The sequence below is a fragment of the Rosa chinensis genome, chromosome 1 (genome assembly GCF_002994745.2).
Source record: "Rosa chinensis cultivar Old Blush chromosome 1, RchiOBHm-V2, whole genome shotgun sequence".
NCBI lineage: Eukaryota > Viridiplantae > Streptophyta > Magnoliopsida > Rosales > Rosaceae > Rosa > Rosa chinensis.
In genome coordinates, this window is record NC_037088.1 from 35,464,072 (window position 1) to 35,490,303 (window position 26,232).

A 26,232-nucleotide genomic window follows, 5' to 3' on the forward strand; every position below is an offset into this window, starting at 1 on the left:
GTGTTTGACATTTGAGGAACTTTTAGTTTGTGCCAAAATTTGCCACAACTTGCTATTTTACTTTTAAAGATAAATTATTTACTTTTTCTACTATTGGGCTTTCCTTGAGTTTTGATTTTCTCAAGTTTAGAAATACTATCCAAATATTACTAAGCCCAACCAATTCTAGACCTTAAAGAAAAACACATACACTGATCATTCCATCTGATTTATGAGATTATCAATATTAAACCTCATTCCTCCCTTTCAAGTATTCTTTTACGGGTCTTTCTAAATGTACCCAGCAAATTTTTTACACCCAGCAATTTTCCAATAATACGCATATGTTTAAGTAAACCCAGCAGTCAAATCACCAATACCATAAGCACAAAAACTCAACAACACATTAGAGTTGATATAATTACTCGGCTATCTCCAATTGGGTCTTTCAAAAACCTCAAAACCCCCAATTTTAACACCAAAAAACAAGTAAAAAGTTGCAAATATTAGACAAAAGCTAGAAACAACGGAGGGAGGAACATTTTAGTGTTCTTGGGAAGGAAAACATGGAGCAAGAAACTTGGGATTCCAAAAAGGGTTCGCAGAGGGGGAAGAATGTAGTGAACGAGTTGTTGATAGTGAATGATTAGGGAGGCACGTTTGGGTTGCCACATTTGATGAAGGCTGCAACGGAGATTTTGGGAAATGGAGGATTGGGGTTAGCTTACAAGGATGCACTACACCAAAAATCTTATCAGACAACGGGAGAAAACCATTGTGTGATATGAAGAGCCACCGTTGTAGACCGAGCCGTTGTCTGATGAAAATTCAGACAACGGTGGAACACAGTTGTCTGACAAACACACAGACGACAGGTATGTGTTAAAAGTATTGTCTGATAGCTCGGCAGATGGCTCGGCAGATGCCAAGCGCAGCTGCGCGGCAGTTGCGGCGCTGCCTTCAGACAACAGTGCTTGTTTTCAAGCTGTTGTATGTTAAGCTTGTCAGACAACATATTTTTATTTTGTGTGTTGTCTAATTGATCTTTAAACTTCAGTTCTTGGACTATATCTGTTGTCTGATTAACTTTTGGGACAACAGAGTTCAATTGCTTTTGTTGTATGAGTATAAATTAGAAGACACTAATTTGTTAAAAACCGATGTGTGATATGAATGATTGCAGTGTATTTGCCCCAATTTTGGCCATTCGTGCAGTCGCCATTATATCTATTCTGTTGTCTGATCATTTGAACATCCCATTCCTAAATTAAATTGTGCATTCATTTGGTCCATTTACCAAATGAACAGTAGTTCATCAAATGATACACCACACAACATTTGAAGCTGGAAAAAGCAAATTGTAAATTGTAAGTAGTTCTGCAATGATACACCACAACACGAGTCTTTAAAGAGCAGAAGAGAATTAATCACATTTGTAAGGGAACAAAACCGCACCAGTTCAAGCGTGCAAACCACAACTCTAACATGATGTTTGAATTCTATATCAAAACAAGCATAATCTACTCCCAAGTCACCAGTACTTCACCATGATCTTAACTTGAATACCACAGCACACATATTAAAAGTCCTTGTCTCCTACTGTGCTGTAGGAGCCATCTGCTTCAGTTTTGCTTGCAAAACTAACCCAGCTTCATCAGATATGCTTTTCTTCTTAGAAGCAACCTGCATATCAATTTACAATTTCGTAATTAGAAGGAAACAACAACAAAAAAGGAAGAACTAATAAGCAAAGAAAGAGTAGCCCTACTTTAAAGCAGTTTAAGGTATGCATTAGAGTCAAGAGGAGCATTTTTGTCCCCCCTTTAATTAAAACATACAAAGAAAACATTACAGCAATCAGCAATCTCCTAAACTCTGGATCAATGGTCACAGAAACACTACTCAATTGCGGCTGCCACAGAGCAGCAAAACAATGAATTTTTGAAGGTAATAGCAAAGTAGCTGAGATATGAAATTGGCATTACGAGTAGCAAACAAGAAACATATTATGCATAAGGAGGTTTTCAATTTCAGGTCTCGTATATGAGCAAGAAAGAAGGAAGACTAATCACCAAACCTAGCAAACGTAAGAAATATTGAAATAGATTCACAAAGAGGAGAACTTTGACCTCAACGAGTTGTTCGAAATTGGACTTGAGGAGATTGATCTTGCGGTTGCAGTAGTCTTTGGCTTGAGGCATGTTCTTCTCGATGAAGTAGCCGGTGCCGACATCGACGAGGACCTGGTCGGGGTCCTGGAGAGTTCCGGGGACATAAAGGGAGGCAGTAAGAGGGACGAGCATCTTTTTGCCGGTGGGTCGGAGGGAGAGGTCGTGGAGGGCGGAGGAGGCGAGCTCGAGGCGGGTGGTGGCGGTGCGGATGTTGTTGAGAGAGTCCTGGAGAAGATTGACCTCCAGATCAGTTTGCTCTTTCACTGCCTTCAACTGCTCTACGCTCAGCTTCTCCATCTCTCCTCTCACCCTCATCGCCATCTTCAGTTGATCTTCAACATGCACATATGATACTAGCACAAACAAGAATAGATTTTAGTAAAAGCCCAAATGAAAAGGTAGATGAATGCAGATGGCTGGAATATCATCTATGAATGTAAAAGAAATCAACAAATGTAAATCTCCAGGAAAGTTATGTTAAATTCAAAACCATATTAATATTTCTGGAACACATATTATAAATTAAAAGCGTCTTACTTGGTTACAATTTTATCAAACTTGTACATTTTACCAAACTTATTTTTCAGATTCAATTTTAGTTATATTCCGATCCAGATGGCCAGTGACAAAATTACTAGTGCAGTCTAGTAAATCTACTGAAAATTGAATCAGGCTTATATTAAAGTTCAAACAAATAAGCTCACCAACATCAGGTTCCAATTTTGCACTGTTTAAGTCTGACACTAGCTTGCTGATTGAGTCTTTTGTGCCATTCTAGATGAATCAGCAGGGACAAAAGGATTAGAACAAATGAAACCATATTAAAAGGGTTGAATACAAGTTACAAATTCTGCAAAATGAATAAGAAAAATGCACATAAAAAATGCATGATAACTTGAAACAAAATCAGGAGAGCACCATGGTAAAGGTGTGTCACAAGGTGGGAATACGTCCTAAATATAAACATATACATAATAATTTTTTCTGTAAATACAACAAATTGACTATTACTGACTCTCTCAGCAATTAGGAAACAAATAACTACCTACACTAGGCATGGAAATCATTTCATTTCATAAGGTCAAGTTCTCACAGTGTGTTTCTTTAAACGAGACTGTTATCGACTATGTTTTGAAATATCTACTTGTTCAGTACGTACCATTAAAATTCCACTAAATTAATTACCAAGGCAAAAATCACAGAACGTAAACTTGCTTTTGTGAAACTAAATCAGGCAGCTTTTATACTAAACAAAAAAATTAATCGAAAAATGGAATATTTTTGAAAGATACTATTCTGAGTATCTAAAACAGAGAATGTAAAGCCAATCACATATATCATAATCAAATAATAAACCCAATCAAACCCTAAAGCACAAAAATTCTGAGCAGATAAAACAACTATATACTATAGGTAATGCAGAAAGAGAGACATTGTTGCATAAAAAAAAAAAAAATACTTACACACTTCCAGTTTCCACCAACAAAAAACTGCAAAACAAACACAAGATTTCAATCAGATTAGAAAAATCCAACATTGAAGAATCCGCAACTTCATTGACTGAGAGACTAAAGATCTCTCATAGTAGTTTTAAAAGGATAAAAAGGATAGCCTATGCTGTTCTCTAAAACTTTACCATAGTAGTTTAAAAAAGATAACAATATCTGTTGATAAGGTGAGATGCATTTGTAAACTCCTCAAAAATGCACCCTTTACACAACTAATGTTAGAGAATCACTCATCTATTGACGACAATCTATTGAATGCAATAACTTAACTCAACCTAGGTGCAATCAATCGTCTTTGATCCTCTTGAGAAGCTTGTTAGCCCAGCGTTTAACGCGTCGCTTCAGGGTATAGCCAACAATGATCCCAGCAACAAAGGCAATTGCACAGAACTTTGAGCATGTCCACAGGGACACCACTCCTCTGCAAGCAAACATAAAAAATTTACCAATTCAGTCCAATTGCAGAAATTCAATCCAACTATTGAAGTTCACTTAACCATAACACAAGTTCATATACTAATTCAAGCCTCACCAATACGTGAACAACTCTACTTAAACACAAGCCAAAACAAGTTTGGGAAGCTCAATAGCAAAACCCAGAATCAATTTGCGAAAAAGCGATTAAAGAACCAAACTTTGGTAGCATAATTGTTAGTTAAAGACAAGGCATTATGGACCCACTGCATAAATTGATCAAATATTTCACGAGTTTCACACCAAAGTAACCCAATTCACACATACAATCAGAAATTTATAAACTTTAAAAGGGTAGAGCTAGATGGGTCTGTACCTAACAGGTCTGGCGACTATAATACGAGACTGATCAGACAAAGCGGCAGAGAGGCCCTCAGTAGAACGAGGACCTTCAAAGGAAGAAGAAGAAGAAGATGATGAAGCTTTTTCGGATTGGTGTGGGAGGAGCTGGTACATCATCCCCAGAAAAGTCACATTCTTTTCTCTCTCGAAAGGCTCTGAATCCATGGTCGGAGATGGAGATCCGAGTCTCTGTTAAACTCCGGTGACTAGAGTGCACAATTTTAAGATCTGCTTATGAATATCAGAACCCTAAATTTTGCATCTCAGTGAATTGAAACAGTAACGAAGAGCGAAAGCTGACAAATCCAAATCAAAATTGAATCAAAACAGTAAAGGAGACGACGAGAACTTACCAAGTTCGAGACAAATCGAATCAAAGGCATGAATCGAAGTTCGAGATGACGAAATTGTTTAGGGCTCCTGTGTGAATCCAAGTCTAAGGCTGCTCCGATGTGAATCCACGGATTCACAGAGAAATCTCCTTTAGGGCTTCGAAGGGAAATCTCCCATTTAGGGCTTCGAAGGCTTCGCTTCGGAGGCGGTGGATTTAGGGTTTAGGATTGTGGAGTGAGTCGGGGCAGCTGTGGAGTGAGTCAGAGTGAGAGTCGGACAACGAGGGAGTCAGAGAGAGAGTCGGGGTGAGTTGGGGTCAGCTGTGGGGTTTTGTGGAGTGAATGTCGTGTCAGGTTTAGCTGTGGGCATTAATTTGGTCTGAATGGATTTTTTCTGAAGTGTTCTAATAGTTTGGTATGAATAGATCGATGCTATTGTGTAGTTGTCTAGCGCTAGGACACATGGCCACATAAGCCATTAATTTCATCATGCAGGCATCAGACCATGGTTTTCCACATATCTGTTGTCTGAATGCCACGTAAAAATTTTCAGTTTTGCCGCCTCTTGTTGCCTGCTGAGAGGGAATCAAATTTTGGGGGAGAGAATGCAGGGAAATGTTGGAGGGAATAGTGCCAGTTTGAGGCAAATCTACACACATCCAAACTTTCCCAATATATCTCCCTTTATCAGACAACAGAAAGTAAAAAAACAGTTGTATCATATTTTGCAAGCTACACTCATACAACAGATATAACTGTTCTGTTGTACTTTAGAATATCAATTTGGAGCCAAATTTGAGTCGATCTAGGAGGGAAATCTGCCGCTATTTTTTTTATGATTCACACAACGGATTATTCTTGTAACCGTTGTGCAATGACCTTCTAAAAAAAATTCAGAATTTTAACCCCCTTATACAACATTAGTTTAGTAAACATGTTGTGTGATTAACTTTTCTTCATCACACAACGCTTTTTTTTTTTTTCGTTGTGCAAAAAGTGTTGTGTGTTAACATTTTTGGTGTAGTGATGTGATGGGTACTGGGTTGTCTATGGTGGTGAAGAGGATGAGGGAGATGAACAGAAGAGTTTGTTGGGTTTGTTAATCTTCATCCCGATGGAGTTTTGCTGGGTTTGAAATAAGGGTATTATAGGAAAATTTGCTAGTATAAAAAGGTTGCTGGGTATACTTAGATATTTGCTGGGTACATTTAGAAAGACCCTTCTTTTACCCATATTCGTCAGCTGAATTGCATGCCTTAGTACACCTAGATCCGAGCCTTATATCAAAAAAGGTCTTCAGAAAAGTTGTTTATCATCGTCTCATCTATAACATATACAAAAATCAGCTCAATTGGATCTGTTTTGAGGTGTTTATGTTAGTTTGAGTAGTGGTTGCTGACAAATCAGCAATCATCATATTTCGGGTTCATCTGTTCATCTTCTTTTCCAATTCAAACTTGTTAAAAATTTTAAGAAATTGATAGCACAAAGTCCTTGAAACGAGAAAGATAAGCAAGGGGGAGATCAATTGGAGCAAGCTGCTGAGTCCCGTGATACTGCAAAAACCACTTGATAAGCTTGAGGTAAGGGACATTTTTTTTTAAGCTATTGGGGTTATGATTCTCTTAAAGAAAATTTATTTGGTGATTTAGTTCAACCCAACACTTTTATTTATATGAAAGTATTGGTCCCTTGAACCAAATGCAAGTTTCTCCATGTTTCGATATTGACTAATAAGAGGCTGCTTTGTTTAAGGTTTATGATGGCAAGAACTAGTCTGCTTCTTTGTTGATTTTATGCAATTTCAAGCTCTTTTTTTAGATCCTAAACTACATGCAATAACTGATTTGCATCTTTGAAAGTAGTAAGCTATGTTTCTAGTGATCTTGTGTACTGAAATCCAAACTATATTGTATGTTTGTGTAATGGTAGTGGATACTATGTAGCCTAAAATAGTGTTGTGGGAGCTTATGTGATGGGCATAATGATCCTTAATTTGCTGAGGTTGAATGGGCACAATGAACCAATTTCCCTGGGGAAGCCCCTTGTGTGGGCAGATTGTTATAATAATGAGATGTAACGAATAGCCAGGTATGCTGAAATCCCTTCCAATTGTTGACTTTTACGAAATGAATTCTGTATTAATTTGGAAAGTTAGAGAGCTATTTTTCAATGAATTTTAGTTTATGCTATTGTCTAAGAAACTCTTTCATACCTTGTGACAATGTCCCGTAGTTTTCAGCTATATAATGTTTATACGGTTTGAGAAATTGTCGATATTTTTCATGTTCAAATTGAGCTTCTTTTAAAGTCGTTTCAAGAAGGCATTGATGAAGTGTCATCTGTTGAGGCAAGCACAACTGTCCCTAGTGTACGAGAATTTAATGACTATAGTTTGGCAAGAGACAGGCCAAGGAGGGAGACTAAGAGGCCTATTAGGTTCCACTAAAAATAGAGTCGCTAGCCCTTGAAAAGCTGGTAGTCGTTTGAGTTATGCTTGGAACTTGTTATCAGCATTTATGTTCTTTAAAGCTTTGTTTGCTCTCCCTATTATATGTAAGCTGTAGGAGAATGTCTCAGCAGTTTTTGTTTTATCAATTGAATGAAATCAAAGCTTGAAGCTACTTTCTAGATCTCTCTTTGTTGCCTTTTGTTCTCTTTCTTATTCTCAGTAGGTGATCTGCATCAAGTGGTACTAGAGCACCACGTTTCTGGCCCTCCAGAACAACCAAATGGTTCGTGGTGGACGTTGTGGTGGGTATGGTCTACACGGACGTGACCCGCGTGATCTCGAGAATAAAGAACTAAGGAGACAAGTGAAGCACTTCACAGAGCGATTGGAATGCTTTGAAGCCCGGAGTCGTGAGGAAGATGGTTCGGCCTTCGACGCCGACGTTGAAAATCCCTTTCACTTTCGTGCTCCGCATGAAGAGCCAGGTGGAGAGGGCAGGTATGATCGTGCTGGTCAGTTCAATATGAAAGTGGAGATTCCAGAATTTGAAGGGAAAATCAAACCAGAGGTATTTATTGATTGGTTAAATACGGTAGAAAGAGTCTTTGACTATAAAGATATGCCAGACCATCGTAAGGTAAAGCTTGTAGCTGTCAAGTTAACAAAACATGCATAAGCTTGGTGGGAGCAGTTGAACATGAGAAGAGAGAGGATGGGCAAATCAAGAATTACTACATGGGAAAAGATGAAGAAGGTGTTAAGGGGAAAGTTTCTGCCAGACAACTATCTTCAAGAATGGTTCTCAAAGTTGTATAATTTTTCACAAGAAAACAAATCAGTGGATGAGTACACTGAGGAATTTGATTTGCTCATGATTCATTGCTGCATTGATGAACCGGAGGAGCAGACCATTGCCCGATATCTAGGCGTGTTACGAAAGGAAATTCATGATGTCGTAACCTTGCAGCCTTATTGGTCATATGATGATGTTTACAAACTTGCAGTCAAAGTAGAGAAGCAATTGAAGCAGAAGACTAATCGAACAACTAGTGGGTTTGGTGTTCGCAACCCCATTCGAAGGGATCAACCTTTCGTGTCAGTTCGAGAACAAGAAAAGTCGGGTTCAAGGCTTTTAGAGAAAGGAGGTATGGGTAAAACGGATGGCAGTTCAAGTTCTAATCGACCAACCGGTCCAAACAACAGATTGGTGAAATGCTTCAAGTGCTCAGGTTTGGGACATTTGCAAGCTTATTGTCCAAATAAAAGTTTTATCAATTTCACAAATGAGGCTTTTCTTTTGGAAACTCAGTGAAAGAGGATGATACTCCTATATATGATGAATATAACGATGATGATGATGGTGTTACATGGAGTGATCATGGGGAGGCCCTAGTCATTCAACGAAACATGAATGCTACCAAAGTTGAGAACCATGACTGGTTGCGCCATAACATTTTTCATACCAGGTGCACTGCCAATGGGAAGATATGCAATGTTATAATCGATGGTGGTAGTTGTGAAAATGTTGTGTCACAAGAAATGGTGGACAAACTGAAGTTGAAGGTTGAGAAGCGCCTAACTTCTTACAAACTTGCTTGGTTTAAGAAAGGGAATGAGGTAAATGTTGACCGGCGTTGTTTAGTTTCATTTTCTATTGGCAAATCATATCAGGATGAAGTCTGGTGCGATGAGGTACCCATGGATGCATGCCACTTGCTGTTGGGGAGGCCTTGGCAGTATGATCGAAAAGCTCTTCATGACGGGCACAAAAACACTTACACTTTTGTAAAAGATGGAGTGAAGGTGATTTTGGGACCATCGAGGAGTGAGACAGTAGCAAAGTGCAGCAAGCAAGAAAGTGCTACCTTCCTTACCATGGCAAAATTTATAGAAGAAATTCGAGAAGAGACTCATGTGTATGCGTTAGTTGTGCAAGAGCTGAATGTTGGAAGTTCAATTCCCCAACAACTTGAGCCATTATTGGAAGAATTTTTTGATGTTATACCTGAGGAATTGCCAAGTGGTTTACCACCTATAAGGGAGGTGCAACACCAAATTGATTTCATTCCAGGATCTAATTTACCCAACAAAGCTGCTTACCGGATGAGTCCTACTGAGCATCATGAGCTTCAAAGACAAGTCATGGAGTTAGTTGAGAAGGGGATGATTCGAGAGAGCATGAGCCCATGTGCCGTTCCAGCCCTTTTGACACAAAAGAAAGACGGGACTTGGAGGATGTGTGTGGACAGCAGAGCCATCAATAAAATCACAATAAAGTATCGGTTCCCTATCCCTCGTCCAGATGATATGTTTGATATGCTAAGTGGCTCCCAGGTGTTTTCCAAGATTGATCTAAGGAGTGGGTACCATCAAATAAGGGTCAGACCTGGACAGCCTTCAAGACCAGAGATGGGTTGTATGAATAGATTGTCATGCCCTTTGGATTGTCAAATGCACCAAGTACTTTCATGTGCCTCATGAATCAGATATTTCGACAATTCATTGGTAAGTTTCTGGTGGTTTACTTTGATGATATTTTGGTGTACAGTCAGAATGAAGAATAACATATTAATCACCTCCGACAAGTGTTGCAAGTATTGCGAGAACAGAGGCTATATGCAAACCTTAAGAAGTGTGATTTCTTAACTGATAGCTTGGTGTTTCTCAGTTATGTTGTTTCAAGGGAAGGAATTAAAGTTGATCCAAGCAAGGTGGATGTTATTCGCAGCTGGCCAACTCCTACTAATATCTATGAGGTATGAAGCTTTCATGGACTAGCTTCCTTCTATAGGAGGTTTATTCCAAATTTTAGCTCAATTATAGCCCCCATCACTGATTGCTTAAAGAAAGGTGAATTTGAGTAGGGTAAGGAAGCAGCTGAAAGCTTTGAGTTAGTAAAAGAGAAAATGACTATTGCCCCTGTGTTAGCCATGCCAGATTTTGAGAAGGTATTTTCTTTAGATTGTGATGCTTCCCACAAGGGAATAGGTGCTGTTTTGAGTCAAGAAGGAAAGCCAATTGCCTTCTTTAGTGAAAAGCTCAATGATGCAAAGCGTCGCTATTCAACATACGATGTGGAGTTCTATGCAATTGTTCAGGCCTTTCGACATTGGCGCCATTATTTGATTCACAAAGAGTTTATATTAATTTCAGATCATGAGGCTTTGAAGTACATCAATGGCCAACACAAACTGAATGCTAGACATGCAAAATGGGTGGCTTACTTGCAGGAATTTACCTTTTCAATTCAGCATAAATCTGGCCTCCAAAGCAAAGTTGCTGATGCATTGAGTAGAAGATCATCTATGTTGAATTCTATGCAGGTCTCTGTGATTAGGTTTGAAGTTTTAAAAGAACAATATGCAGATGATCCTGACTTTGGGAAGATTTGGAAAGATTGTCAAGCAGGAAAGGCTTTGAAGTTCTTGTTGCATAATGGATACTTATTTTATGGCAGCTGCTTATGCATACCAAGGTGTTCTTTACGATCTGTTATAATATCAGAATTGCATGATGGAGGCCTTGGTGGACATTTTGGGCGTGAAAAAACTTTGGGGTTGGTTGCAACAAAGTTTTATTGGCCTGTAATGCATAGAGATGTTTCTAAGCACATGGAGAGGTGTCGAATGTGCCATATCGCCAAGAGTAAGTCTCAGAATAGAGGCTTGTATACACCATTGCCAGTTCCTGAATCACCTTGGGAAGATGTCTCTATGGACTTTGTTTTGGGACTGCCGAAGACAAGACGTGGGGTTGATTCTATTCTTGTGGTGGTAGACAGATTTTCCAAGATGGCACATTTTCTTCCCTGCACCAAAACCTTTGATGCAACTCATGTGGCTCAGTTGTATTTCAGAAAAGTTGTCAAACATCATGGGGTGCCTAAGTCTATCACATCTGATCGTGATCCTAAGTTCGTTAGCCATTTTTGGAGGACACTATGGCGTAAAATGGGAACTCATCTTCAATTCAGTAGCTCTCATCACCCTCAAACGGATGGTTAGACTGAAGTGGTAAATTGATCTCTTGGAAATCTCTTAAGAAGTCTTGTTGGAGAAGAAAAGCATAATTGGGACCTCTATCTCTTTGTCACAAGCCGAGTTCGCATACAACATGTCCAAGAATAGATCAACAGGGAAGTGCCCTTTTGAGATAGTCTATGGGGTGATTCCAAATGGTCCACTTGATTTACTTCCTTTGCCAATCACCAACAAATTCAGTGGTGATGCTGAAGACATGGCAGAACACATCAAAAATTTGCACTCACAAGTTCAAAAAAGATTGGAAGAAAGTAGCAAGAAGTACAAAACAATAGCAGATAAGCATTGAAGATATATGGAGTTCAAAGAAGGAGATATGGTGTGGATTAATCTCCGCAAGGAAAGGTTCCCAAGAGGTTTGGCAAACTCAATGCTAGAGCTGAGGGTCCATTTCGAGTGCTTAAGCGTCTAGGTGAGAATGCATACCAGATTGACTTACCTAGAGATATGGAGGTTTCAGCAACTTTCAATGTTGCTGATTTGCAACCATACTATGGGACTGGTATTGAGCAGAACTTTGACTCAATAAGGTCGAGTCGTTTCCAACCAGGGGAGACTGATGAAGTGTCATCTGTTGAGACAAGCACAACTGTCCCTAGTGTACGAGAATTAAATGACTATAGTTTGGCAAGAGACAGGTCAAGGAAGGAGACTAAGAGGCCTATCAGGTTCCAATAAAAATAGAGCGAAAAGCTGGTAGTCGTTTGAGTTATGCTTGGAACTTGTTATCAGCATTTATGTTCTTTAAAGCTTTGTTTGCTCTCCCTATTATATGTAAGCTGTAGGAGAATGTCTCAGCAGTTTTTGTTTTATCAATTGAATGAAATCAAAGCTTGAAGCTACTTTCCAGATCTCTCTCTGTTGCCTTTTGTTCTCTTTCTTATTCTCAGTAGCTGATCTGCATCAAGGCATAGAATGATTTTGGAGGCAAATTCGATTCCAAAATTGATTTTAAAACCCCTACTGGGCATTGTTTATGCTCATTCCTTTAATTTTACTCAAATTTTAGGTGGTGATTAGTTGTTTGTGAAGTTGGAAGTGCTCCACTTACTAGCAGACTTTTGTTAAAAGATCAAGATATTTTGGTGAGCTGCAGGCTAATTCAAAACATAAGTTTAGATGTACTTGCAGTGGATAACTTAGCCTATTGTCATTTTGAAGTATGTAAATGACCAGAATATAGCTCGTTTAATTTATCTACTTATCTGCATGATCAACAACATGGGTTCTTGTGTTTCCCCTTTTTATTGTGTTGTAATATCAGTTTATGTGGCTCATCATATGATCATTCAGCCACATTTCTGTTCTAAAATGATTTTGCTTGGGTTGAGCCATTCAGTTCTAGACTTCTAGTGTTGCCATTCAACAGACCATGTTGGCTTTTCAAACTCTAATCTTACTCCAACAAAGAAAAACTTTGGTTATTATTTTGAATCTTTTTCAATATCATTTCCAGCTGGATGTTATTAAAAAAAAATGAAGATCTTATCCAAACAAGTTTTGTTTGAAATAAAATGAATTAGAACCCCTTTAGCTCCTTCCCAAAGAAGGAACAATTTATAGTATTTACTGGAAATCTACAGAAACTGCCTTGCAGTACAACCCTTTTTGGTATTTCTTTTTCCTAACTTGTTGCCCTCCAAATGTCCTAAATTTTTGACATGTTTTACTTCTGTTGGTTAACAAGTGATCTGAAAATTTTCATGTCATTGGACACTCAGTGAATATTTGGTGAATTTTCTAAATCAACTATGCAGTTACAATATTATTGTTATAAAAATAAAAATATAAAAATAAAAAAACTGATAGTTCAGTTAGTTTTTTAGCATGTTATTTGATCCTGGAAAATTTCAAGTTCATTGTTGCACAAACGGATTTTAAAAAAATTCCCAAAGCTAAGTTATTCATGCCTTAACATTCAGTTCACTTATGTCCCCTTTTCATCTTTTACATTTCTATTGAATCAATTTTTAGTTCTTTCACCCACAGAACTCGAGTTTAAATGAAACATTCCGCTGCTTCATTAACGTCTAGTTGTCATTTGGCTTATCGTTGATTTTGTTTCTTTAAAACACATTCCATTCCAAAGTAGTACTTAAATTTTTGGGCCAAAAGCCCAAAATTGTGTCAATCTTGGTCGTTTTCCATTTTCTCTTATTTGAGATCCCTTAAGCCATACCCCGGGTTTATGGTGTGACACCATTATTTCACCTGCTTCTTGAGATATGTCAGTGTTCTTTCCTTTAAGACACCGAAGAGTCGCTTCGAAGCCTTTTGGCCGACCAACTTTGGCCTACACATAAGTTTTGTATCATTAATCTACTAGATCGGGCACTCAAGTTAAACATTTCACCAGCCATTTTATAACGAATATTTGTGATCAAATGTAGAATTGGACTCACCAGCCACCTGGAGACTCCAGAATGAAGAATAAACCTATAATGTGTGCAAGAGATGGAATACCACCTGTATACAAAGTTAAGTAATATTAATTGCTAGATTCAATTTGATGCAATTGATCAAATTTATTCAAGGTAGTAGGAACAGATTGTTGGAATTTTGGTTATAATATTTCAAAATACAATATTTATTTCTTGAGTTTAATCACAGCCAAAGCCAATTAATTGGTGCTTTGTTTTCCAATAAAACCTTCATTGCATAAGTTGGTATATATTTTATTTTCACTACATTCGTTACAATTGTGAGGCACGTTAATTGTTTTATTATCCATTATTGACCAGTAAAGTTTTCCATATCAATTACAAAAGCCAACATTATGAATATTGATGATCATTACCATACCTTAATTACTAGTCTTCTTTACTGAGCCATATATATACCCTCGTTCCTTCCAATTAGGGATGTATGTCTATGATCACCATACATTCTTCTCAAGAGTTCTCTTTTCAAATTCTAGTCAATCCTACATTCTCAAATTCCTCTTTTAAATGCCAAAGGAAATTATTAAGCGGTTCTAGGATCTGAGTATTGTAAGTGTACGCTTTTAAGGATTAACAGTTGTTGTAACCTGGAGAGTAGGGCGCCAAAATCTGCTACACCGAGACATTGTCTCTAAGGGGCGAAATCTACTCTTAAAGGCAGTGTTTACACGCTTCAATCTTGAACTCTTTTCGAATGATGTGTCCTTTGGAAACCTACAAATTCAAGACTTATAGTTCTTGTTATTTTAATCTATATGACAATAAAATAATGATAATTATTTGTTATTAATATATTATTTTTGTGTGATTTTGCAGGAGATAAAATCCGGTGACGGAAGTAGTATCCATCGACCAAATTTTCCAACACAGATGACTTACCGATTACAGCCAAGTTATGACATTTCCACGGAAATATGTTAGTGCGAAGCCAAAACTAAGCATCAACTGTGCATTTAATGAAAGACATAGAATGAGTCATATAAGAAGTATGAACACGATTGCCTCCTAGTTTTTCAATCAGATTCAAAATATTATTAAAATCCCCAGCAAGAATCCAAGGAAAACCAGCAGGTGGCCTTAAATTCAACAAGTCTGACCCATAAGCGAGCTTGTAAAGGTTTAGAGGGAAACATATAAACAAAAGTTAAAAACTATTCATCACCTGTCCTAATATCAGTGCTGCAAGACGGTGCAAAAACCGCAAGCTCTTCTTTTTGGTTCCTCCCACTTACATACCTGGCTCAACAGCATTCTTGGAAAACAATCAATCGAGGGTCCGGAGGCCATTCAATCTTGTAAACTAATCGAGACCGAATTTGGAAAAAGAGATACAATGTAAAGGCAATGAGTAAATCTAGGATGGGGCATTATAACTTTAAGAGAAATATAAACTTCATTCGATAATAATATTAAACCACCAGCATGGCCCTCAGCCGAAACAACAAAGTTCTTACAAAAAAGAAAATTTAAACATAACCGAGAAGTAGTCGAGGAGTCCATTCGAGTATCTAACAGGCAAAGCACATCCATGCTTAAACCAGACTGGTAAAACTGGGCCTGGCCCAATAAGCCTTGCGGGGAACAAGTAACGGTTTTCTTTCTAAATTAGGAGAGAAGATTTGTAGACTAGCATCTTGATTCTTATCAAAATTTCTATTAGTAGCCACCATGGGAAAAGCTAACAGACTATAGTTAAACTTTAAAATAAAGTGCATAAAGAAACTTGAAACTAACCAAGGATACCTTGTAAACAAACTTGAAGCCAAACAGAACAAAAATATAAACAGTAATTGACCATGGCAATTGCAAGCAAAGACATAAAACAAGTCAAGGGGGTTCTGATTAAAAGGCACAATTATGACAATCATCTCAAAGACACAGGATACATTAAAATGCTCTTCATCAATTCTATTAATATCAGTCATGGTAATAGCAAGTAGAGCAAAGTGCAGCTTTAAAAGATCTTGCAAAAAGAAGCTTGGAAGGAACCAATTACTCCTTGCATTCAGACTTGAAGCCAAACACAACCAAAAAAGAAACAGTAGTTAACCAAAGATGATTATAGAAGAGAAAGTAAAATCATACCTAAGACCGGCAGATGGCACGTCCACAAAACACTTACCATGATGAATACAATTGGGTAGAACAAAGCACTCATATCATTGCAACATAAACCCCGAAATCGACCATATGAAACTGAGGAATAGTTTTCGTCAAAAACTCCAATTGTTGTAGGGGAACTAAGTCGACACCAAAAGTGGTAGGCTAAATCTTCCAATGGAATGCTCTGACATGAAGAGAAAATGGGAAAGAGATTCCTTTAGTATTGCGAGAGGAAACACAAGAATCTTGCACCCAGTTGATCTATCTGACGAAACTCACGACATGCTCATTCCCCAGATAGATTAGTGAAGAAAAAGCAAAATTGAACAAAAGTATATCAGGATAAGAAGTTCAGCTAAGCAACACCATTTGATCCCCATTGCCAAAATGCCTAATTCGAAACTAGGGATGTTCTTTTAAAGTGAAAAAGAAAGATGATATATAATTCTACCATCACAGCGAACATTAATAAATCTGAGCCGCCCTTCAAAGGGTCTATCAGATAATGGATCCCTCCTGAAATCAGAAACACAAACGAAAATAACAAACAGGGAAGCATTAACTCGACTTATGTCTCAACTTTTGCATTCTATAATCAAGTAATCGACCTGGCCCCTCCGTATATATTCAAATTCTCAGAAACATATATCCAAGATTCACAGTAATCTGCATCAAGAAAAGATTTGTGTGCCCACTTACACAATTTAAGTATGAAATTGCAATCTTCTAATATGTAAATTAATAAATTACAGCTCTGCCACTGTGACACTAAAATTCTCTCTCTCTCTCTCTCTCTCTCTCTCTCTCTCTCTCTCTCTCTCTCTCTCTCTCTCTCTCTCTCTCTCTCTCTCTCTCTCTCTCTCTCCCCCCTTCCCTCTCCGATCTCTCCTCCTGGCACAGTCAAACTGTCCAACCTGAATGATGTTGGCGATGAGGGAGACTTCTCCGTGCTGTTTGGCATCCATCTCTGAGTGATGGCGCACTGTTTTGCTCTACACCGACCAGATCAGCTTTGAAGTGCATGCTCGCGACCTCCATGGATTACCGGAAGTTCGACTAGGTACGTGTCTGATTTCTATGTGAATAGATTTTCAAAAGGGTATTACTAGTTGTGTTTTTACTCGAATTCTAGATTTTAAAAAAGGGCCCAAATTTAGCTTAATAGGAACCTACTTACTCCATTAAAAGATTTGTGCAATTTAAGTGTGAAATTACAATCTTATAATATACAAATTAATAAATTACAACTCTACCACTGTGACACTAAAATCTTCTCTCTCTCTCTCGCCCCCCTTACCTAATAAATTGAGTGCCCACTTACACAATTTAAGTGTGAAATTACAATCTTGGGCCAAAAAACTATTTTTGCCCCGTAAAGGAGAAATAATTTATCTATTATTTCAGACAATAGTACATCATTAGAGCTGTTGTCTGAATTTTTCAAGTTACAAGAAAGTTGAAAAAACTAAACTAGTATGGATTTTGATACTATTCGGACAACAGAAATAATTTAAACAGTTGTCTGGAGAAGTTGAGAAAATTTGAACAACAGAAAACACGTCTTCAGTTGTCTGAAGCATTTTTGGCATAGTGATTGCTTAATGTTATAAAATTTTTCTTTTTCAAAAAAAAAAAAAACCTTCACTGAAGCTGTAGTTCCTATAACTTCGAAATTAAGCTTTGTTGATTTAGTCATCTTAAAACTTAATCCATTCAATGATTCTCAACTCAAAAAACCTAATTTTTATGAGAAAATTATTTGAGGTATATATCTATGAATAGTGATTCAATTCATTTTCTATTACTATATACTATTTGTCACGCATTATTCATCGGCTTAGTAACATTGCCGGATCAAGCCGAGCCGGTTATGAATAAATGATTTTGCCCCTGCGTCCTGTTTCTTTTCTTGCTTCGACACCTGGGGTGCTGCCCGGTGTTATTGCTACTTCACGAATCACGACACAGAGAGGTAGATGGTGAAGGAAGTGGTGGTGTTTCTTAGCATGTACGAGCATAAAGAAAACGCCTAATCTACAATCTTCGGGAAGCTTCTATCAGCGTCGACATTCACTGTTACCCATTCTCAAAATCGATGATCGAAATCAACTACGGTGAACAGTGGGTAAGACTTGAGATGAACATCATACTTCTTCACTTTCTGTTCACATATCTAAAGTTATTGCGTTTGATTTTGACCATATTGTTATCTTTCTGAAAATGATTGATCTGAAATTCGTTTTTTGTTGTTCGCAGTCTGTTTCAAAATTCAAACACTGAGGTCAAAAGAGGGGCCGACGAATCAATTGGATGATTCTGTTGGGTTTTTGATTTGTGTCTTTGGTTTGTAGTTTTCATTGGGTTTTTTTTGCTGTGGTTGGTTTTCAATTGACTTGAGTTTCGATTTTGTATGGGTATTGTTCGTGCTTCAGTTTGGGATTTGAGTGATTGATTGGAGGAGGTTCAAGGTGAGTGTTTATGTTTTTTTTTTTTGGGAACTTCACCGATTTCTGTTTTGCCTTATAATTTTCTGTTTTAACCCTTGAATTGGAACTCTACATGTTTTTGTGTTTGAGCATTGGTGATTTCTTATTGAAATGGATACTGGATTTGAGTGTTTGGTAGGGTAGGCGAGTGTGAGCACTACAATATGTATTCAATTACAGAATCCTAAGCTTTAGAGAGTCCATTTAGAATTGCCCATCCATAAATGATAGGGATGTAAGATAAAAGCATCATCTAGGATGATTTGAATTTTATGCATAAGTATTGACTGTATTGTGACTTCAGGTAGAGAATCTGAAGCTACCACCTATGCAATAATTATATGTAGAACTTGGAAAAATCAGTGAAAGGGTTTGGCATAAAAATAGAGAGGTAAAAGTAGGGTTCATGTATACTAGAAATTTAATACTTTAAGCTGTAAATGCGTAGGCTTTACTTAAAAACATAGGGGTACTATTAAAAGTTGTTGATTGATTAGAGATTCCCTTTCAGAGACTCTTCTGTTCTTTGTGTTGGATTTTTGAATGGGAAAGTTGTTCTTATTTTATTAATTTTACTCTGTTTTCAGGTTGGTTTGATGGGCAAGGCACGGTCACTCCAAAGGGGTCTTAACTGAATTATTGAAACTGCAAATACTTACTCCAAAGGGTTTGAGCTATGTTTTGACAGGTGAACTATCAGTTATCCTCTTCCCATTTGATTTTGATTTGTTTTCTTTTATATGCAGTATACCTTTTTCTTTTTTTTGTATTTGGTTTGACTAGATACATGGTTCAGTTTATGTGCACCAACTTGGTTGACATTTTTTTTTGGTCTGAACTTGGTTGACATGTTATAAGTAAATATGTTGATCTTGAATATTAGTTTCAAATGGATATTTTCTAACTGTTACTCTATTTAATCATGCGAGGGATATAACTGAAGTTTTGTTGATGGAGAAAATTGTAGCTTCATTGTGCAAGCTAGCACTGGATCATTTCTCTAGAAGAGATTATTTACCATCTTTAACTGTTATTTAAATTTGAAACAATCAAAGGTTTTGAAAACATTGCAGCATTAGCTTTACCATTACGGATTTGAAAAATGACAACGGAATTACAGATTATATAAATCTCAGGTCTTTTGAAAAACAATACAATGAGATATGATAGATTTGAAACAACAAGGTCAGGCAGTCCAAAATCCTTGGTTTTCTGTGAACCAAATTGTAGTTTTGTCAATAGAGCATTCTCACTATGATAGTATTTTCACTTTAGTAGTGATTCATAAGTTGCGATACAAGCTTCCAAAATGGATTTCAACTAATAAACTATTCACTTACTATATAACCATCTTATTCTGCAGCTGTACTACCTTAAGCTTAACGCAGAGTGGCAGTGGTGTGGTTTCTTCGCTGTTGGTTTTCTTGCAATTAAATCAGGTGAATAGGCTATTTTTTATTTAAGTTTAACAAAATCAAATTCATTACTTTCTTCAATTTCTAATGTTAATAAAGAAGTCCAGTTTTCGATAATACCATTTGCTATAACTCATTGAGATGCTTCACAATATGTTTACACATTGCTATAGTGATATAAATAAGAATACTCTGGTTATATTGTTTATATGTTGTCATATTTTATCTACTCATTCATCATTGTCCTCATCACTGTTTCCCCTTCTTTTTTTATGCATCTTTATCTATTAAAATTTTCATTCATTATTTTCTATGTAGTTTGAGCTTGAAGACTATCTATACTGAACAAGTTGGGCAGACGTTTGGAGAGTTGAACATTGTGCTCTGAGGTAAATATAATCAATTAACTATTTTAATGCACTCAGTTTATTCCTTGCGATTCCTATCTGTATGCACTGTAATCATGATAACCATGGTAACTGAAATAATGTTAACATGACCAATTTGCATATTCACAGAAACACTAAGAGCGGAGTGGAGATCTATAGCAAGATTTGGATCAGATTTGGGAGGGATCTTTCAGCGAAAGAAGAGGTGTGGCTTACTTTTGCTTAGTTGATTGAATATATATGCAAAAATTTTACAATAAGCTTGGTTAATTGTTTTGCTTCTAGAACAGTTGCTATTATGTTTGTCTTTAGTCGCTTTGCTTTCTGTTTGTCAATTGCATACCAACTTGATCTGACGATGTAATTGAAAAAACTGAGTGCTCTTTGAATGTGCTTTTAGACAGTGTTCCAACTTACTTAACCATACTCCCGTCAGCAAAGTGATTACAGCACAAAGCTGGTCTAGGTGCCAGGAAGCAGCACAAATCATACATGCCAATCACAGTGGCATTGAAGGTGCTGCAAGTTAGAAACTTCTTAGTCTCTCTTCACAAAAATCCTCTACATTACGCTTCACTTTGCATTTACGGCTAAAGCATTGTCAGAAAATCATTTGCCTACTTTTCTGGTATTGTTTCATTAATGTGTCTCTCTTTCTGTAAACATTGAAATTGTTCTGCGTTAAAGCATGGCATAGAAATATCAAATTATTTCATATTCATGCTTGAAATGGTTATTTTTCAGGTCGATCAGTTACTATGATTACCTGACCCTGAGGCATGGTTTCAGAACTCATTCTCTTACCTTTACGAGGCCTTAGCTCAGACTGAATCTCAAGTTCTATCTTTTGTGATTTAACGCACGTTTAGCACCTGAGATCATTTATTCTCATGCTAATGAGTGAGAGAAGAAGGATTTGGGAAAGGTCCGGAAACTGCACTTGAAGCATCTTCGTTGTGCTTTGCGATTTTTTGAGCAGTGAAACTGGTCATTTTGTTGAACTTCGTTGTTTTTTTTGTTTCTAATTGGTTCAAGACATCTGCTACTGGTGAATATATAATTCTATTTCAATTTGTTCTGAAAACTAGAGAAATCAAGTTAGGAAAGTGGTTTTTTTTTTTTTTTTGAAATATATCAGGAAAGTTATGTGCGAGGAGTTGGAGAGATATTTTATTTAATATATGATTTGTGTCCTGATAATTGATTGTGGGAAATAGTATAATCTTGGGTCAATTTGATTGTGATTTATAGTCTTTGCCTGAATTTCTTAAAATTAGCTTGAAAGTTGGTAACTGAAATTGATGTATGAAATTCCCAATTGTTTTTTTGTTTTCAAGTAAATTTAAATGTTGAAGAGCCTAATGTATTATATGCAGGCATAGATGGACAGGGAGATATGAAGCTCATTTATGGGACAAAGGGTCTCGGAATCCAGCACAAAGGAAGAAGGGAAAACAGGTCAGTACTTAGTTACTAGCTAGACTGCTCAAAACCACTTAATTGCCAGATAAACATATATTGAATCATCTAACTAGAAAGGAAACCCCTCATGATTCTTATAATTTGAACAATCATATGCATCAGTTCAAGGGAAATAGCACAAGGTAAACATCTCAACCTCATATATGGTTTATTCGAAAAGAATCTGTCAGTATATTTTGTATTCAATATATCATCTGAATGCCAACAGTTCCAGGAATATTGTAGGGCAGGAAATGGAGAGTGGTACGTAATCACATAGATACGTATCTTCCAGCATAAAGAATCACTGCTGTGGCTTCATATATATTTTAAAGGAAATGTTAGCTAAATGCTTTTCAGATTCATTATCAGCTTCTCCTATTTTTTTTTTAAAATTTATTTTTATTATTGTTATTATTATTATTATTAATTTTATTTTTATGTTAGGAGGTTATTGTTTGGAACAGCACACCAGAGGATCACAGGATGATTGTTAATGATATTCGAATTAGAACAAATCTCCTGAACAGAAAATGAACCAAGTATGATGGTAGAGTTCGTATAAGTTCAGATTCGATGAGTAAAATAGAGGCAGAACTTGAAGTTGAATTTCAAAGATTGGGGCTAAACAGGAATACTTCTACTTTGGAGAGAAGATTAACTGATCTTGATAAGGTACAAAGTCTATGCTTATCATTGCAATTTTAAGTCTAAGCAGCATAAATTTGTCTTTTAGTAATTAGTTAATTACACATCTGGCTCTTTTCCTACTACTGAGGTAATAGTATATCATTTAAGCATGTAAAGAAAGCTGCTGCATCAGTTTGGTCGATTACTATACTAAAAAAGTATTGTTCTTTTGTTCTCTAATTTTTATGCAGTTTGACAAATTGGAAGAGCTGGAGTGATCTAATTGCCAATATATGAAATTAACAATGAGGTTTTGTTCGAACACTATTATCTAATGTACTGATTATTGATTGCCTTTTTTGGTGGATTTATTTCAATTTGTTTTGAGTAGTATGTTTAAAGCCCGTGAGACCTCAGTGCATACATTTAAAAAGGTTTAAATAATTTCCCTGCAGTCCAAGCTGCTATCATCATAGTTGAAGGGGATTTTACCGTGGTGGTGATCTTCCCTTCCTGTCCAAGACCGTGAGTTGTTAAGAATGAAGGTGTGGGATAGGTAATCAGCTTATACTCGGTATCATATTTTTGCATAGAGGAGAAGAGGGAGAAAAAATTGTATAATTTTTTTTTTTGGGAATATGCCTTTGCTTTCTATTATGTAGCAGCTAATGTATAGCTTTCTTTAATCTTGAAAGATCTATGCTTTCTATTTATATAAAATTGATTTTATTTATTGGGATTGTTTGCAGATCTATTAGAGTTTTGGTGAAAATTGGGGGCTTCGAAGCCATTCACAAGCAGGAAAAAATCATTGAAGCTTCCTATGGAGTCATGATTGCTCGGGTTGATCTTGTAGTTGAAATTCCACTCCAAGAGAAAATAACTCAAGTGTGTGGGCAGCTAAACAATCAAGTATTTGTAGCTTTCAACTACTTGAATACCTAACCCCAACACATGCCGAGGTACCACACTTAATTAATATTAATTTCCTCTATGTTGAAGTCAAATGCAGTGCCATGATGAATAATAATCTCCTTTGCTTTCAATGATCAGAAAAGAATTTTTTTTTTCCTCGCCTTGATGGTGAATTGGACAGTCAGTGTGATGAACCAGTTTCAATGAAACTGTGTGCTTCCCCATCATGGACTACACAAAATGAAGAAGAGCTACTAGATTGCAAAACACTATCAGAGGTTTTAAAGAGCTTGGAAAAGAAGGTGCCTAACTTGAAAATTTTCACCTATGAACGATTGGATCAGTTGAAAAGAGCTGCCATCTTCACTGAATGTGAAGTGAGAATGTGACACACAATGCATTTAGAAGTGAAGCAGAATATTTAACTTGTGAATGTTCTTTTTTGATTTTGGGTTGGTTTCTTATTTGAATCCTTTTCGTTTGATTTTTGTTAGTTGTTTGTTAGGAAAAAAGCAATTTACAATTGTTATATGACTAGAATGCATTTATACTACCCGCAGCAAAGCGCGGGATCTCGAACTAGTAAATTCTATAATTGAAGTACCAGTGAGTTTAATTCTTATTGAGATGGAGAAATGTTCAATCAGATCCATATTAGAAGACAAAAAGAAAATGCAACCAAAAAAAATAACAGACTGGTTCTATTCAGACCTCTCAATTTAGTATTTGGATTTCTATTTACCGTTATATTCCCAAAATTTCCTATTTTTTCCTTAGAAAATTACATATAAGTGTAATTCTGAGAATTATATTAGTAATAAGGTCACTTAAATTTTCTTGTACAAATAAGGCCACCTGCATTAACAAATTATTTTATTTTTGACAATTTTACTCTTTTACCTAATAAACCCAATGTCCATTAGCCTTACATCGATCTGTGATTGCTCTCTCTCTGTCTGTCTCTCTCTCTCTCCGATCACAGATCTTCACGTCTTGGTCTCCGCCTCCGATTCCGGCGACCACCAACCTCCCCGCCGTCTCTCAGATCTGACCTAGCTTTCACCGACCCAAACTCTGACAAAGATTCGGTCTCAATGGAGCCATATAGGTGGGCCTTGAATTTTTGGACAGCGGCGTTGACGTGATCGGAGAGATCGATTGGGATTTCGTATTCGACGACGTGAATGGGTTAGATTTGTTGTAGGAGATGGAGAACCCGGCCGTAACGGCGGCGACTGGGGCTTCGCCTTCTTCATCGTCGTCATCGACGGTGGAGGATGCTCCGGGCAACCCGCAGACCGCCGCCTTCACTCTCTCGCCGTCTCTTCCTCTCCTCAAGTCTCGTTGCCTCTCCGCCCAAACTTTCACCTCAGATTCACACCCACACGTGTCTCCGCCTCGCGCAAGCCGGACCCCGCTCTCACCTCCTCACCAATGACGCTCTCTCCGCCGCTCTTTCCCACCGATCCTAGTCCCTCTCCTCCTTCGATTTCAAGCTCAGGCCCTGGACTTCTCCTACCGTCGATCGGAGTAGTTTCGAGGTAGCCGCTACTGCCAAGAGCTCTGATGAGACCGCCGAGACGAAGAGCAGCTTGTTCAAGACTCTCGAGCTCGGGTCGTTGTTCGACCTCTGGTACCTATTCAACATCTACATCAATATCTATAACAACTAGGTAGCGTTTCGGTGCCTTTGTTTGTAATTCGTTTTGGAAATGTGGATTTTTACTTGTTTGGATGTGGTGAATGAACGTTGATCGCTTTGGAACTGAAATCGTGATGGTTGCTTGTTAGAATTCCAGTGAAGTTTAGTAGCTTTTAGAAATGCTCGATAAAAAGTAAAAAGTGAAAAGTGAAAGAAGATGAAAAAGGTAGATTTGATTTACTACTAAATTACTGCAAGTGTGATTCAAAACGCAAAGTGTTTTGTTTTAAGAAGGAATAGGGTGGTTATGTGCAATCAGCATGTATGTCAGTAGCTTTTTATTACTGGTTTAGTAACTTTGTACATGTGTCATAGTAGCTTTCTGTGTCTGTCAGTAGATTTTTAGATTTCTTGTTTTTAGTCTACATTTTAAATACTAATATTTTGTTGTATCTTCTTGTAGAATTCTTTCCCTTTGCATTTGCAGTGGTAGATTCTGAAAATCATGTGAATTTGAGTACTGAAGCCTCCATTGACCAAGAGATTATCCGGCCAACCAAGAAATGTTGAAATGAAGTCTGATGCTGAAGGTGGCAAAATAATGTCTATGGTTAGCGTATTGTAGTAGAGCTTGACAGTAGTTTTATACAACTATTGTAATAAATTTTCACAACTATGGTAGTGGTTTTTTACAACTATGGTAGTAGCTTTTACATAATTATATCATTGTTGAACCCTGCATACTTTTTATAGCATTGCATATGTTTTCATTTCTCAATTGCAGTAGCTTTTTTATTTTGGTTGTATCCTTTAGATTTCCATATCTTTGTTAATATTTGAGAATAGCTTTTTTCAGTCTCTCAGAGTAGCTTTTGTTTTGCGTAGTTATTGCTTTTGGCGTTGTTTGGAGTAACTTTTGATGATGGTGAGAGCAACTTTCTAATGTTGGTGACAATAGTGTTTGTTGGTGGTGAGAGTAGCTTTTGGTGTTGGTGACAGTAACTTTTATTGGTAGAGATAGTAGTTTTTGTTGCTGGTAACAGTAGCTTTTATGACCTTGTTTGAAATCTCACCAGCGTAGCTTTTGTTAGTGGCAGTAGCTTTTGTTGCTGATGATAGTAGCTTTTGTGACATCGTTGAAAATCTCAACAGCGTAGCTTTTGTTGCTGGTGATAGTAGCTTTTGTGACCTCGCCGGAAATCTCACCAGCGTAGCTTTTGTTGCTAGTGACAGTAGCTTTTATTATTAGTGATAGTAGTTTTTGTGACTTCGCCGGAGGTTGCCGGAAATCTCATCACAGTAGCTTTTGGTGTTAGTGACAGTAGCTTTTGTGATCGTCGGAGGCTGGCCGGAGACTCGCCAGAAGTTGGCTGGAGACCTGTCGGAGTTGACCGGAGATCTTACCGGAGAGGAGAGAGAGAATGATTGTTGACTTTTTACTCTAGTGACATC

The 26,232-nt window shown here is 37.3% G+C and overlaps 2 protein-coding genes and 1 long non-coding RNA gene across 20 annotated transcripts; 1 reads left to right on the forward strand and 2 right to left on the reverse strand.

Annotated features, from left to right (window-relative positions):
* Window positions 1–1,525: 1,525 nt before the first annotated feature.
* On the reverse strand, window positions 1,526–2,471 carry LOC112165590 (probable prefoldin subunit 5). Its single transcript, XM_024302199.2, has 2 exons — window positions 2,109–2,471; window positions 1,526–1,662 (listed from the first exon to the last, which is right to left on the reverse strand). The coding sequence occupies exons 1-2, from the start codon at window positions 2,469–2,471 to the stop codon at window positions 1,576–1,578; spliced, it is 450 nt and encodes a 149-aa protein (XP_024157967.2). The 3' UTR covers window positions 1,526–1,575.
* A 1,472-nt stretch (window positions 2,472–3,943) lies between these two features.
* Window positions 3,944–4,639, reverse strand: LOC121049364. Its single transcript, XM_040506244.1, has 2 exons — window positions 4,449–4,639; window positions 3,944–4,079 (listed from the first exon to the last, which is right to left on the reverse strand). The coding sequence occupies exons 1-2, from the start codon at window positions 4,637–4,639 to the stop codon at window positions 3,944–3,946; spliced, it is 327 nt and encodes a 108-aa protein (XP_040362178.1).
* A 13,027-nt stretch (window positions 4,640–17,666) lies between these two features.
* On the forward strand, window positions 17,667–23,764 carry LOC112195789. Of its 18 annotated transcripts, none has more exons than XR_005804172.1 (15): window positions 17,670–17,967; window positions 18,099–18,185; window positions 18,275–18,310; window positions 18,916–19,016; window positions 19,692–19,767; window positions 20,062–20,132; window positions 20,262–20,337; window positions 20,533–20,760; window positions 20,877–21,057; window positions 21,509–21,933; window positions 22,041–22,268; window positions 22,475–22,533; window positions 22,679–22,779; window positions 22,973–23,185; window positions 23,277–23,764. It is a non-coding gene; the product is annotated as an uncharacterized LOC112195789 (long non-coding RNA). The 18 variants fall into 18 exon arrangements; XR_005804175.1 differs by having other exon boundaries at window positions 18,099–18,165; XR_005804178.1 differs by having other exon boundaries at window positions 18,099–18,123.
* Window positions 23,765–26,232: the final 2,468 nt, after the last annotated feature.

Bases quoted from the DNA above. Each gene is read 5' to 3' on its own strand.
- LOC112165590 (XM_024302199.2), bottom strand. From the start codon at position 2,471: ATGGCGATGAGGGTGAGAGGAGAGATGGAGAAGCTGAGCGTAGAGCAG. The intron at 1,663-2,108 runs GTCAAAGTTCTC...ATTGATATGCAG, and splicing joins ATTTCGAACAACTCGTTGAG to GTTGCTTCTAAGAAGAAAAG.
- LOC121049364 (XM_040506244.1), bottom strand. From the start codon at position 4,639: ATGGATTCAGAGCCTTTCGAGAGAGAAAAGAATGTGACTTTTCTGGGG. The intron at 4,080-4,448 runs GTACAGACCCAT...GTTTGCTTGCAG, and splicing joins ATAGTCGCCAGACCTGTTAG to AGGAGTGGTGTCCCTGTGGA.